The sequence below is a fragment of the Saccostrea cucullata genome, unplaced genomic scaffold (genome assembly GCF_032062105.1).
Source record: "Saccostrea cucullata isolate Sc308-1 unplaced genomic scaffold, CSIRO_AGI_Scuc_v1 ctg105, whole genome shotgun sequence".
Taxonomy (NCBI): Eukaryota; Metazoa; Mollusca; class Bivalvia; order Ostreida; family Ostreidae; genus Saccostrea; species Saccostrea cuccullata.
This window is the reverse complement of record NW_026919155.1, coordinates 470828-486613: the sequence shown is the minus strand read 5'-3', so window position 1 is coordinate 486613 and position 15786 is coordinate 470828. Positions and strand designations below refer to the sequence as shown.

General features: G+C 35.8%; 2 protein-coding genes across 2 annotated transcripts; one reads left to right on the top strand and one right to left on the bottom strand.

The window, feature by feature from the left end:
- Window positions 1-9249: 9249 nt before the first annotated feature.
- LOC134280212 (craniofacial development protein 2-like) lies at window positions 9250-10727 on the bottom strand. Its single transcript, XM_062762632.1, has 2 exons — window positions 10694-10727; window positions 9250-9716 (listed from the first exon to the last, which is right to left on the bottom strand). The coding sequence occupies exons 1-2, from the start codon at window positions 10725-10727 to the stop codon at window positions 9250-9252; spliced, it is 501 nt and encodes a 166-aa protein (XP_062618616.1).
- Window positions 10183-14525, top strand: LOC134280201 (uncharacterized). Its single transcript, XM_062762623.1, has 2 exons — window positions 10183-12472; window positions 12921-14525. Exons 1-2 carry the CDS (start codon window positions 11384-11386, stop codon window positions 14523-14525), a joined length of 2694 nt encoding a protein of 897 aa, XP_062618607.1. The 5' UTR covers window positions 10183-11383.
- Window positions 14526-15786: the final 1261 nt, after the last annotated feature.

Below are 15786 nucleotides of genomic sequence, written 5' to 3'. Positions count from 1 at the left end.
CCCCTGCCGACCGGTCACACCCGCCGTGTGCTCGTTGTCATGATCAGGAAATAACGGAAAAAATCCGTCGTCAAATCATGATCCAAGGAGGTTTGGTGGGGCAGCAATGGGGTATCAAATATTAACAAAGCAATACATAGAAAAAAACCTTTAAAAATCTTCTCAAGAACAGCAAAGCCAAAGTTATATGAAAGCATCCTTAGGTAGTGTAGATTCATATTGTTCAAATCTTGACTCTTGGGGCAAGTGTTTTGCCATAATGGGTGATCAAAGTTTTAAAAGGATAACATAAAAATAAATCATCTTCTAGAGAACAGCAAAGCTGTGATTGTTCATATATATGGAAGCATTCTCGGGTAGTGTAAGATTCAAGTTTGTTCAAAACATGACCCCCAGGGTAGAGTGGGGTCACATTGGGTGATCAAGGTTTTAAGAAGAAATATGTAGGAAAAAACGTTAAAATTCTTCACAAAATCAAATACCCCCCCCCCCCCTTGAACCCACTTTTATATTTAAACTTTTCAATACTCAACTGATTTTTGCTTTTACCTAGCTTAGTTGCTAAGGTGAGCGATGTGACACCTGGGCCTCTTGTTTTGATAGTAATTGAATGATTAGCAACTTTATCTATTAAATATGAAAATGAATATTTTTTTAAAGGTTCACTTTATGGAAGTAAATATATTGTGTATTTCATAATTTATAAAGGTAAAGAACATTCTGATGTATAACATTTTTAATGTTTAGATAACGTTTAATTCTAAATGTCCTGAAACCTAGCAAGATTCACCTCAATCCCGATACACCAAAACTTTAACTTTTATGTATAAACAAGACCAAATGATTAAATTGTGACACTTTTGTTCACAGCAAAGACATGTTTATAGCAAACTGACACTAGATAAGGGAGAAGGTGATTTGTTTCTCATATCTATTGAATTACAAAACTAAATTTCAACTCGGAAAAGTGTTACATTATTACTTTATTAATCAAATATAGGTGTAAATATTCGGTTTCAATTAAAGTAAAATTAATAAGGAAATACGCATGTCTAATAGTTTCTCTATATAAACAAGATCTCAGAACCATCTTGTCAACTCAGCCTCGGAATCATGGTAAGTTTGCATGTCATAGGTGGGGAACATCAAGGGTTTTTCTTGGAATATTGTATAGCTGAAAAATTGGGGCTCAAATGGGAAAAAAAGTTTAACATAGGTATACAAAGGGAAAATCTTTAATAATCTTTTTTTCAAGAAATGGAAAGCCATGATTGGTCATAGTTATATTGAAGCATTCTCTGGTAGTGTAGATTCAAGTTTGTTCAAATCATGACCACAGGGAGTAGGGTGGGGCCACAATGGGGCATCAAAGTTTAACATAGGAATACATAGGAAAAATATTTATAAATCTTCTTCTCAAGAACAGCAAAGCCTTGCTTTGTAAAATTGATATGAAAGCATCCTCTGGTAGTGTAGATTCAAGTTTATTCAAATCATGATCCAAGGGGGTTTGGTGGGGCAGCAATGGGGTAACAAATGCAGTTTAGATGCAAAACAAAGCAATACATAGAAAAAATCTTCTTCTCAAGAACAGCAAAGTCAAAGTTGTATGAAAGCAACCTCAGGTAGTGTAGATTCAAGTTGTTCAAATCGTGACCCTTGGGGCAAGTGTTGGACCATAATGGGTGATCAAAGTTTTAAAAGGATAACATATAAAAAAAAATCTTTGAAATTCTTCTTCTAGAGAAGAGCAAAGCTGTGATTGTTCATATGTATGGAAGCATTCTAGGGTATTTTAAGATTCAAGTTCGTTCATAACATGACTCCCAGGGTAGAGTGGGATCACAGTGGGTGATAAGGAAATATATAGGAAAAAACGTTAAAATTCTTCACAAGAACAACAACGTCATGATTGGTCGTCAATATAAAGGCATGAAAAAGTATAGATGAAGGGGTTTTTTTTACTGATACCCCCCCCGCCCTTGAACCCACTTTTATATTTAAACTTTTCAATACTCAACTGATTTTTGCTTTTACCTAGCTTAGTTGCTAAGGTGAGCGTTGTGGCACCTGGACCTCTTGTTTTGATAGTAATTAAATGATTAGCAACTTTATATATTAAATATGAAAATAAATATTTTTTCAAAGATTCACTTTATGGAAGTAAATATATTGTGTATCTCATAATTTACAAAGGTAAAGAACATTCTGATGTATAACATTTTTAATGTTTAGATAACGTTCAATTCTGAATGTCCAAAACCTATCACTTACCTGTGTAAAATGCAAGATTCACCTTAATACACCAAAACTTTAACTTTTATGTATAAAAAAAGACCAAATGATTAAATTGTGACACTTTTGTTCACAGCAAAGACATGTTTATAGCAAACTGACACTAGACAAGGGAGAAGGCGATTTGTTTAACAGGTCTATTGAATTACAAAACTAAATTTCAATTCGGAAAAGTGTTACATTATTACTTTGTTAATCAAATATAGGTGTAAATATTCTGTTTCAATTAAAGAAAAAATGATAAGGGAATAAGCATGTCTGATATTTTCTCTATATAAACAAGATCTCAGAACAATCTTGTCAAATCAGCCTCGGAATCATGGTAAGTCTGCATGTCATTGAGGGGTTGGGGTTAATATTTCTTGGAATTTTGTATAGCTGCAGAACTGTAGATTTCCGGAAAAAATACACAAATACAAATAAGTATATACTGACAAAACTTCAGAGATACTCAAGCTGTAGAAAGTAAGCTAGGAAGTGTCATTAATTAATATCCTAAAACGGTATAAGATGAGGGCTATTTAGTTCAATCTTCTGTTGAATAAAATACATATACTTGAAACAAAATTCATATATTGAATCTAACTAGAATAAATATAATTAATCGTACTACTTTTTAAGATGAATTTACGTTACACATTTTCGGAATACTTTATAGAGGATAGTTGCCATTTCTCAATTTAATGAAATATTTGTTTATGTAGACATTTAATATACTTCAAACTATATACAGTTTGTGAATTTTTTGCTTAATAACGTACATCACAACCATTGGCATCGGAACCAGCATTGAAAATTGGGGTTTACTTGATTTTGTTGGTTTAGCCCCCCTCTTTTTCAATTAGGCCACCACCCACTTTCAGTTTGCTCCCGACGCCTACGACAACATTTAATATACATCAATCCAAATAGCTTGTTACAAGCCTGTAGAATTTTTTTAAAAGGGGATGGGAGGAGGGGCTGCGGGCTGCAAATAATCTTCATCCAGCTGTGCGGCATGTCCAATACATATTCCGTATGAATCCAAAAGAAGTTATATAGGTTCCATTACCAAACTTACTATAATACTATTTTTCAGAAAAAACAAACGTACATAAGAGGGAGAATTTATCATTAACTTATTTTGTGCAAATATTTTATTGTCACTCAAAGTACACATCATTTGCAGGCAAGTGAGTTACAATATCCTTGCAGAAAAAGCGAACTGGAATATCAGCAATGCATTTTGTAATTGCAAATTGATCAACAAATATAGTTTAGGTTAAAAAATGATAGGTATCCAGGCATTTAGAGGAATTGTCATGTTATTTTATCATTATGTGTTTTTGTCCTCTATATTTCCGTCATGTATTCTATAAAACATAGTGTAAAAGGCTTTTGCTATCATTGCAAGACACCAAAAATCACTTTTTATTTCATACAAAAGTAATGCAACATTAAACACTTAATATCTATGAATATACAGACGTTTTCAAGAAAGCTTCATTTTTGTCTCTAAAATATTTTTTCTACCAACATAATATATTTTCCTTTTTAAAACTGAATAAATGATAACCTAGCACTTTTATAAGACTTTTTCAAGCCTTCCAAAAACCTTGAATAAAAAGATACAGTGCCACCTATAAAAACTGAAAATTGTTGCACAAAAAGTTTGCACTGTTTCAAATTAAATATTATTTTTGGATTTTTTTAAAAATGATATCCTTAACAATGATGTTCATTATTTCTTAAAGACACATTTCCCTTTTATAAACGTCTGATATCACAGAGCCTGTAACGACTTCATCACTGAAAAGTTACCCAACATGCAGCTTCAATTTTTTATCATACCTAAAATTTCGCAAGAAAATTGACCAAGTCATACACATATATGTTTTTTCTCAAAGTGCATAAATATTGTTGATATTAAGGGGACAACCATTTGATTTGGGAGGGGCCTGGTAGTTTTTGGAAATAAATCACCTGTCCTCGAAAATGTTGAAAATTACGAAAGCCCATGAGCTCATTTTCGTAAGTTGAAAAAAAAAACTTTAGGAAATAAAAGCGTAATTTCCGCGAATAAATGTTATATAACGCGAAATTTTGGCGAATTAACGCGAAACTTTTGCAATATAACACGTAAATTTCGCGTTATAACACGAAACTTTTACTGATTTTAGCCATGACATTTTCGAATGTCTTAACTTTCTTATGATTTTGTGATTTAGTTTATTCATTACAAGGAAAAGCAAAAAGCTATTTTGATCTTGGACCATCACATGCTAAAATTTTAAGTTTTCTTGCTATTGTATCGATTTTATCGTCAAATTTATCTTCCTCAAACAATTTAAAGTCTATTCGAATTTTCTTAAAGTTAAACACGAAAAAATAATTTGTTTTAACCAACGAAAATGAGCCCAATTGATTTTCGTAGAAAATAAATCTGTCCTCGACTGGAGAGAAAATAATTTGTCCGTAGTCTGTTGTTGTAAACTTTTCACATTTTAATCTTTTTCTCAAGAACTACTGAGCCAATTTCAACCAAACTAGCCACATGGTATACTATTCTTTGGAATAGCTGCAGAATTGTAGCTCTCTGCTTGAGAAAATTCGGACAAATAAAGCAGAGAGCTACAGACCCAAGCGTTGTAAAAACCTTCGATTTACGCCGCCGATTTTTGTCGCTACTTTTGATATTATTTCTTGTAGTTAAAGCTTTCTTTGGCTTCTAGAATGGTATCATATCATTAATGATATATTTAACTATTATTTTTGACACGGATATTTATCTTTTAATGGTCCGAAACAGTCCTGTATATAATTAGTATTGAAAAGTAAGTAAATTATGAGGAATTGGAGTTATATGTATGCTTAATTATTAAATACATGTACCATTTTAATAGCAAGGGAAAGTATAAAATACAATTAATAATACCCGAAGTGAGCGACAAAAATCAGCGACGTAAATTGAAAGTTTTTGCATTGCTTGGATCTGTAGCTCTCAGCTTTATCTGTCCGAAATTTTTCAAGATGAGAGCTAGAGTTCTGCAGCTATCTTTGGTAAAGAGGATTCACGTTTGTGCAAATGAAGGGCCAAGCCCTTCTCCAAGGGGAGATAATTACGAAAAATCGAAAAATAAATGGCTTCGTTAAAAAATTTGCTCTTCAAGAACCAGTGGACCAGGAATGATGAATCTCATGTAGAATCATTGTGAATGTCAGGTAGTGTAGATTCAAATATATTTAAATAATGACCCCTGGGGGTAGGATGGGGTCAAAATGGACGATCAAGATTTAAATCATGAATATATTGGAAAAATCTTCAAAAAATTTCTTCTCAAAATCAGCAAAGCTATAATAGATCATATTTATATAGACGAAAATCACAGTTAGTCAAAAACATGTGAATATACTTATTTAGTGTAGATTCAATTTTGTTCAAATCATTGACCCCCCTTTCGCTTTAAGGGGTAGGTAAGAACCACTTACGCATTTAAGCTTTTCAATACAAAATTTTTTTAGCTCAACTATGGGCTTAAAACCCGCGGCGTCGGCGTCCCGGTTAAAGTTTTAGGAGATAGTCCTTTCCCAATTAACTATATAAGCCCTATCTGGACCAAACGTGAATGGATGATGCATCTAGGGAACTGCTTCGGATGCTTGATCTAACTACATTTTCCAAATGAGTGACCAGGTAATTTTTTTTGGAGCAGGTCCATTCACAAGTGGATTGAATGGATGATGCATGGATGGACACTGACTTGCTTCAGATGTTGGATCCTACATTTTCCAGATGAATGATCATTAAAGTTTTATAAAGTTTAAAGTATGCATTGGACAGGTCTGCTTTGGATGCTGGGTGTGACCTACATTTTCCAGATGAGTGATCATGTTAAAGTTTTTAGAGCAGGTCCATTCCCAAGAAACTTTAAGCCCTTACTTACTAAGTCCTCTTTGTGCTTTGAGAACATAAGGCCTGGACCGAGGACCTCCATCTCTGTCAGTCTGCTGCCATTGACTGCATTGACTGTGAAGGATATGGATATAAAGAACAGTATTCAATATCAAAGTCCATAAAACAATACAAAACAGGAACAGAGCAAACACAGACCTCTAAAACATCAGAGGTGGGATCAGGTGCCATGGAGGAGTGAGCATCTCCTCCTGACCGGTCACACCCGCCGTGTTCTCCTTGTCATAATCGGGAAATAACGGAAAAATCCGTCATTAATTCAGTGTATAAATAATAGACTAACAATAATATAAAAAGCGTCAGTCAGCAATTGACTCAATGATAAATTGTTTTTGCTGACAAGGTCATTGTATCGGCGAAATAATGATTTTAAACGAGACTGCTGATATTTTTGTTTCATCAATTGTTTGTCAATAATTTACCTCGTTTTAGAAATTGTTTATACGAGGTTGACCCAAAAAGTCATAGACAGGGAAAACATTATTGTTTGTTTTTTCTAAATTAAATTTCTTTACTTGTCATAGCAAAAAAGTAACATTTTATGATAATGCATTTCAAGTTTCATGATATCACATTTAATAAAAAAAATATGAAAAAATAAAGAAAGCATGTAAGTGTACATCGGTGCACGAAAGCAAACGCAGTTTTATTTACGTCCCTTATAACGTCATGATCTCTTATTATGCTTCACGCGCGTCTGTTAACATTCAATATTTTTTTTTAAGTGAAAGACCCCTTTTGACTAAGGGACTTATTTAAATTCACTACTGTCCGGTTTTTTCTGTTTTGTTTTATATTTTAGGAGATTCAAATTTCAGTCGAACTTTAGTCGAAAGATTGCCTTACATTGTAGGCAGCAGAGAATACAAGTTGTTTGACGTCGTTCGTGGCCCAGATTGTTTCCCATTGTCTGCGTTTAACAAACAGTACTCTACTTCTTACACGCTGTAACTATTTCGGTATAGGGGGATAATTCTCATTGAACCTCATGCCATATAAAAACAACTTCTCTGTTAAAATCTAGTGTGTAAAGTCACGTCTGTACTTTTTTCCCCCGTCTCTGATGTATATAAACCATATCCAAAACAATTTATTACATCTCCTTGCGCCGGTTACGCGTTTGACGACGTCATTTTCAGCAAACTCAAATCCTACAACACTTTGAAAATCCTGACACCAATCGTCTGTTTCTAATGCTATTTTACACGAAATTTTGACATATTATTAAGATTTTAATTCTGGTTTCACTGATTTAAATTTGAGTTCAATGTTTTAAGTAGTACTAACAGGGGCGTAGCAACAGGGGGGGCCGGGGGGGGGGGCTGGCCTCCCCCACTTTTTTCCCAACCTTACTTATACTGTAGGAAATGTTAATTGAAAACCTGGTTGGCCCCCCACTTTTAGTGATGTACCGAAAATGTAGTATTAGAATTAGTACTGAAAGTAGTTGACACTGAGAAAAAGTTAACTTCAATGTCATTTGTTTTGAATATCCTTTTATTTTTTTTTGTTTGTCAACTTTTTCATGTAAGTAAAAAAAAAATTTTCTCTGGCTGCCCCCCCCCCCCCCCACTTTCAAAACCGATGCTACGCCACTGACTAAAGAAATAAAAGCAAATGTAATAGTTATATGCGTAAATTATTCCAAATGTTGTTCGTGCACCGACAGACCTTATCGACCTAAAATAAATCGTCCTAATGTTCTCTATATGAACGATATATATTTAAGAATTCACAATCTCAAAGAACATTGACTATATCATGTCTATGCAAAATTAGTTTACTGTAATTTTTGGATGTTTTTTGTAAAGTTATAAACATTGTCTAACTTTTTGGTTATGTTTCAACATATATATATTTAATCAATTTGTCAGACTCTGTGGTATCTTTTATCTCAAGCTCACCAGAATATATTGTATCGGCTGAACAATGCCCCAAGTCCATCCCAGTTCTTTCATCTCTTTTTCAACTGACCGTCAGCTTGTTCTTTACGAAGGTATGGGTCTACCACTCACTACTGTAACTAAAAAGCACTGAGAATCCAACAAAACCCTGAGGAAGTACTGAGTGGTACTGAGAAAACCCTGAGTTGTACTGAGCCCGGTACTGAGTAACTGAGTACTGAGGCCATTCTGTTTAAGATGACTCTGCTTAAGACTTTGCTGATTGACAACAACATAATCTCTCCCAAATTATTTGTGTCAGTTGAGTCACCTTTCTTGGGCAGCTTCACTTTGAAACCAACCGTTCAATCATCTGCTGCTGTTTCTGTCTGCCAAATAGTTTGCAGGATATCTGTGAGAAGTCTGGGTGTTAATACTTCTTCAGCTTTTAACATTCTGCATGTACCCAATCGATCCCTGGGGCTTTCCCATTCTTAGAAGTTTGATGGCATGTTTTACTTCCTCGATTGTTGGTGTGTTGGTATAGATGTCGAAAGTGTCTATACTTTTAATAATTTCAGCATGTCCTGTTGAGGGACATTCCTGGTTTAATACCTTTTAAAATGATCTTTTCAACAGGTAAGCTCTTCTTCTATACTGGAGGCCAATTCTCCATCTTGTTTTTGCACTGGTCTATCTGTGCTTTTGAATCCTCCACTCAGAGTTTTTGTAATTCGGTATAATGTCCCCATGTCTTGTTTTGAGGCAGCATCTTCTGCATCTTGCGCAAGCTTGTCAACATAATCCTTCTTGTCCTTTCGTACAATTTTCTTAACTTCCATGTCTTGTATTGTGTATGTTTCTTTTAGCTGATCTTTTAGCCTAGCTGACTTATTTTTCTCTTTGTTTTGCGTCATAGTTCGACCATTTCCCAGTTCTTAGATGATATCCATTCTTCCTTCTTCTTCCTTTTTAACCCCAGTGTTTTCTTTCCTGCTTCAATAAGTCTGGTGTTAAATTGGTGTCAATACTGAGTTCTTGTTTATTTTTTTAGGATGGTAAATCGGTTTTTAACCTCTAGCTAAAATGATTTCATAACTGCAGGATCTTTGAGTTTGCTCACATCCACTTGGGGTGACCGTTTATCTTTCTCAATTTCAATTTCAGCTTTACTAGGACAATTATGTGGTCACTTCCTACATCAGCTTCTCTCAATGCTCTTACGTCCTGCAATGTTCCTCTCCACCTTTTATTTATCAATTCATGGTCAATTTGGTTCTGTGTGTTACCATCTGGTGAAGTCCATGTAAGTTTATAAATGTTCTTGTGCTGGAAGATGGTGCCTCCAATAACTAACGTATTTTCTAGGCAAAAATCTACTATTCTACTACCATTATTGTTAATAACATCACAGCCATATTTTCCCATTATGGATTCTTTTCCTTTATTGTTGGTACCATCTTTCGCAACAAGATCACCAAGTATGATTACATCATGAACTGGTGTTTCCTCCACAGCTCTCTGCAGTTCTTCATAAAAAGAATGCTTTTCTTCTTCTTCTTTGTCTTCTGTAGGCGAATAGCAGACTACAACCGTCAGTTTAGCATATTTTAAATGTAATCTTGCAGAAAGAAGTCTGTCATTGTATGGTTTCCAACCTAACATGCACTTCCCTAGTTTCCTACCGAGTATTAAGCCTACTCCCTGCTGTGCTGTTCGTCGTTTCTTCCCGAGCACAATATCTGATGATCATTGGCAAGTTTGCCATTCCCGTTTTCTGTCCATCTAGTTTCACATATACCTAGCATTTGGATGTTATACATGTCCATATCTTTTAAGACGAGCTAATTTCCCTGTCTGGTAGTAGGTGTGGACATTCCAGGAACTCTACATACTTCTTTAGGGTGAAGGATATTCACTATCTGGGTGTCAGTTTCCTGTTGGGTTTGAATGCAATCCTTCATGTGTTCAGTTTAAGGAATAGTTTCAATCCTCCCCTTGGTACAATTATCCTCGGCTTTGGTTTCTGTAGCTGTTGATTTTTACATGTTAGGGTTGCTGACCCTGAGCAAAACCTCCTGGACTCGGAAGACCAGCGGTTTTCTCTCAGGGTTTTCCTTCCCTTAGGTCACAAGTTCCAATTATTTAAAGGCGCCAGAGACTCGCCTTTCGCCACTGTCACTCAGCTGTCTAAGCATTTCCAGGGCCAACAAAACGGGGATGTGTGACGTGATTTGCTGGCAGAACCTGTTTGAGACGGTGAGCATTAACTCGTTTTATTGGTGAATCTCCGTGACTAAAAAAACACCCCTCACCAGCATTTGACCCCAACTGTAATCCATATCTGGACCAAACTTGCATGGATGATGCATCTAGGGATGGACACTACCATACTTGCTTCGGATGCTGGATCTGACCTACATTTTCCAGATGAGTGACCAGGTTAAAGTTTTTGGAGCAGGTCTATTCTTAAGTAACTATAAGCCCTACTAGCTCCAAACGTGCATGGATGATGCATCTAGGGATGGACACTACCAATCTTGTTATGGATGCTGGATCTGACCTGCATTTTCCAGATGAGTGACCAGCTGGCTCATGTTTTTGGAGTATCTCGGTAATTTTATGGCATGTTAGGATTTAACTTGCATGGATGATGCATCTACAGACTTGCTTTGGATGCAAGGGAAAAAAAGACATTTTCTCGATTAGTGATTTTGGAACAGGTCAACAGTGAATTATAAGACCTACTTTAACAGAACTTGCATGAATATTGTTATCAGGATACATACTGACTATAAAGAAAATATAATGTGAATTTTGCATTATTTAAACTGATAACGTTCGTCGAGATGAGCTTCATAATCTTTGATTACCTATGTTGGTTTTTTTTTCCAGCCAATGCTCAGGTAAAGTATGTGGTCCCTGAACTTTTTTTCCATTTGGCACGTTAGACTTTTCAGTAAAGAAGAAATTAAATAATTTGTCTTTGATCTTATTTGAAATAAATAATCTGTCCTTCACCGACATGAAAATAAAAATCTGACTCGCAAGAAATTGCCAGCACCCTTCTCTCCCCATTGCGACCCCCTCAAAATCAAATCTAACGCACTTTGAAAAGAAATTTTAATTTTTCAAAGTTCGTTAACTTGGTAACAAATTTGGCGCTCTTTGAGAAAAAGAAATACGCAATATTTTTAAGTACGATGTAACAAAGCTTATTCTTTTTGGCATCTAGTTAAATGACAGGAGGCAAATGATTTTCTCTTTTGGGTTTCAGATTTCCATTTTATATACTATTGCATTAACTGTAAGCGTTGCTGTAGAGAGTTTCTCGGATTTCAGTAATGTTCCTCTTTATCCAACTGCTTGGGACATTGATGAAGCTGAAGAACTAACCTTATGGATCGACGATAATAATACACGGACCATGCTTTCGTTTTACCTTTTACTATGTCCGGAACAAGATATGTGTCTTGGCAAAAACTTCAAACGAAATTTTACTTTCACAGGACAACCCTCGTGTGTTCCTTGTGAATGTGACGATGACTGCGTGAGGAGAGCTACTTGCTGTCCCTCTAAATTTTACAGACAGGATATCACTCCAGATTTCATTGAATACATGCCAGTTGTAGAGGAAGTACAGAGAGGACCCCCGATGTCTTGTATTGAACCATTATGGAATATAGAATCAAAAATCGCATCCGGTACCGCATATTGGATTATTCAAACTTGTCAAAGTGGCGCTAATTGCTTGTCTTCTCAGTCTAGTAATATTTCGTATGCTACGCCAGTGACGTCATTGTTAACCAATGAAACTTATCTAAATTTTCAATGCGCGTTATGTAATTATGAAGTTATTCCGGATCTCGTTCTTTGGGAGAGCGTCAAGATTTGCGAGAATCGTTCCGCGCTTTTTTCAAAACACACACTTGAAACCCTTTACCTATCTGTATTTTTGATGAGCAATCCTGTTTGCAACATAGGTTTCCGTCCACCAAAATCCATTCAAAAGAAAGTTCTTCCCTGTCTAAAGTATACAGTTAGAGTTGATCCTATTTGCAAATTTTTACCGGAAGAATTTCAGAGACACATTAAAGCTGCTTGTCAGGACTACTACCTACCTTACACCTCCATTGATAAAACTTATAAAAACATATATTGTGCCCTTTGTGAAGAAGCATTCTTTGGGCTAACAATTCAAAATATCGGAGATGGATCAATTTTCGTCATTGATTCCATGTTACCGACTTTTACGGCCCTGATAGATTTCAACAGAGAGGAAAGCATGGAGCCCAAAAAAGATTCTAATTGCGCAACAAATCAAATATATGACAGCAAGATGGTAGGTGCTCGTTACTATTTTCTTTTTATGTTAAAAAATTCAGTTTTTTTAAATGATGATGTTATTAACATAGTTTCATGTTGTAAATTTTGAGTTTATAAGGGGTAGGTAAATGCAAAATTTACAACATGATAACGCATTTTCTCCCCCTAGTAAATTCAAAATTTACAAAATAATAATCGGTCAAATTTCCTGCTCTGCTGGGACTCGGATTATTTTCATGATGTTTTAAAGATCATTCTTTCATTATTACCTGATTTTTTTTTTTAATTTTAAAAGCATTTCATCCGATGAAAGTCAAGCAATGAAGACAAAAAGATTCATTATAATTTGTTCCTAATCGCTCCGAAGCTAGTGTTCCAAGTTGACTATCTTCGAAGCTAGCGAATGCATCATAAATGCACATGTTGATTTTATACAGTTTAGTAATTTGATTTGCCTATTTCAGTCCAAGTGCCTAGATATTAAATGTGAAGCAGATTACCTGTACAGAAACTCAACCTGTCTACCTCGTTATCCAATGATTGGGGAAAACAATTACGAACTGAATCTGATGGTCACCCGACAAGAAGACTTCAAGATCATGAACGGCTTTTTAAATGAGGTCCATTTAGCTATATTTGATGTTTTATTCAATAATAATTTATTACAATATCTCTGTAAGGTTTCAATATTAGCTTCGGATAAAACAGATTTAATAGCTGTTGTCCTAGAACTATCGGTAGGTCATTTTCACGATGTAGACTTAATGATAAAGAGATTGATCAATGTGTTTTCGATACAGGAAATGGCGATATATTCAGAATTGCTGATGCGCCAAGTGCATGTCAATATTTCTGTTGTTGGACAAAGATTTCATGTCCATAGTAATTCTTTATTTGGGATAGCTATTATCAACCGTCTCTATGTTAACCCAATGGATGGAGAACAAATGTACTTACTTACGGATACAGCAGTTTCAGATGGTTATGATTATGACCCCAATCGGCCTCTATGTTTCGAAAAAGACATGGCAGTAGTCGTAACTGATTGGTATCGCTGTCCAAAAGTAAAGGTGAGAACAAGAGACGCCAAAATAGATGTGTCAAACTTCTCTGTATGTCTTGTAGACTACCAAGCCTGCTTCTCTTCGAATCAATTTAAAGAACCCAAAGGTAAACGCAGCGTAGAGATATGTGTCGACCAGTATCTTAAAACTATGAGCCAAACAAGCAGTCGATGGGATTTTTCAGAAGACCGCGTAATGAAGTATTTTTCAATTTTCTGTCTCTCTCTGTCCTCCATAGCTTCCTTGGTAACTATATTTAGTTTTCTTCTCAACAAATCCCACAGATCAATCGCAGATATCAACATCATTACTTTAGCTGTTTTGTCAGTTTTAGCAAATACAGTCTACACTTTCTCTAAGTTTTTTCTTTGGAATGAGTCCTTGTGTGTCGGGATCGGCATGTTGGTTCATTTCCTTTGGCTCTCTGTCGTATGCTGGATGAGTTTATCTACGTTCCAAATCTTCCAATCATTTACAACATTCTCATACATACATAAGAAAGACAGAAAAACAGTACTGCTTTTCTTGCTATTAGATGCAGTTCTATGTCTGGCAATTATCGCTGTCAACGTCATTGTAACCTTTATGCGGAGTGATGGGGAAAGCCTGGGTTACTCTCCTCGCACTTGCTACATCGCTGACCCAAACATGACGCTCTTTACTTTTGCACTCCCTGTTGGTTTGCTCGTCTGTATAAATTGTTTTATGTTTCTGGTGACGTTATCTAGGATCTGCGGCAAGGCAGACATCCGGAAGTCGAAGGATAAGAGTAAATTGAGTGCATACTTCCGGCTTTCTACAATCGTTGGTGTGGCTTGGGTGTTTGGGTTTCTGGCTCAGTTCACCGAATTTCAGCTATTTTCAATCTTGCATACCCTTTTCAATGGTGGTCATGGCATATTCTTATACTTAGCGTTTGGATTACCACTAAATCTCAAATCTTTATCCTGCAAACATGCAAAGGGAGAGAAGGAGACGGAAATGTCTAAAAATAAGTCTTTGTAAAGGGGGTAATCAGTCGGGAGTCGGAAAAACAAATTTTGATATTTTTCTGGTGAATAGCAAATCATGTTCACCCCTAAAAGAGTCCATGATTGTTAGCTCACCTAAGCTGAAAGCTCAAGTGAGGTTTTTTGATCACCCTTTGTCCGTCCGTCCATCTGTAAACTTTTCACATTTCTAACTTCTTCTCAAGAACCCTAGGTCAATTAATACCAAACTTGGTACAAAGCATCTTTAGTTGAAGGAGAGTTTCAATTGCCAAAATGAATGAACAAGACCCCTTCCAAGGGGAGATAATCAAGAGAAGACAAAATAGGTTGGGTTTATCAAAAATCTTCTTAAGAATCACTGGGCCAGAAAAGCTGAATCTTATGTTGAAGCATCCATGGTTAGTGTAGATTCTAAATTGTAAAAATCATTACCCCGGGGGTAGGGCGATGTGTACGGGCCACAATAGGGAATCCAAGTCTTACATTGAAATATATAGGAAAAATCTAAAAATATTTTATAAATTTTCTTCTCAAGAACCACTGGGCCAGAAAAGCTGAAACCTACGTAGAAGTATCCTGGGGGTATAGTGTACAATGTAATTGTTCGAATCATGACCCCCGGGGTAGGGTGGGGCCACAATAGGAAATCCCAAGATTTACATTGAAACATACAGGGAAAATCTTTTAAAATCTTCTTCTCAAGAGCCACTGGGCCAGAAAAGCTGTAGATGCAGAACTATAACTCTCTGCTTCAGAAAATTCGGATATATCTTTCCGAATTTTCTCAAACAGAGAGCTACAGTTCTGCAGCTAGAAAAAGATGAAACTTATGTGGAAGCATCAAGGGGTATTGTAGATTCTAAGTTGTTCAAATCATGACCTCTCATGACTTATTCTTTTCTTCTTCTCTGAAACCGCTGAACCAGTTTCATCCAAATTTGGCATAAAGCATCTATGAGTGAAGATTGAAGATTGAACAAAAATTGTGAAATTCTTGATCCCTGAAACCCGTCTTTCCCCCTGGGGCTAGAGGGGTGGGAACCAAAACCACTATTTAAAACTAATGCAATCTTTAAAAATCTTCTTTCCACCTGGACATTAAGCAGTCAAGCTGTTGGCATTATTATAATAAGCATTGAGTCCTCTACCTAACTTTTAAAATGCATGGCCCCAGTGTCAGAGGTTCTTATGATCATATACTGAAAATGAATTAGCCCTAATGCTTTGAAATCTACATTTAGGTACATGTATCAAGCAAACATTTATGATGAACA

Coding starts and splice junctions, on each gene's coding strand:
- LOC134280212 (XM_062762632.1), bottom strand. CDS start 10,727: ATGAGCCAGCTGGTCACTCATCTGGAAAATGCAG. Junction 9,717..10,693: donor CACTCATCTGGAAAATGCAG/GTCAGATCCAGC, acceptor TGACGGTTGTAG/TCTGCTATTCGCCTACAGAA.
- LOC134280201 (XM_062762623.1), top strand. CDS start 11,384: ATGATTTTCTCTTTTGGGTTTCAGATTTCCATTTTATATACTATTGCA. Junction 12,473..12,920: donor AAATATATGACAGCAAGATG/GTAGGTGCTCGT, acceptor TGCCTATTTCAG/TCCAAGTGCCTAGATATTAA.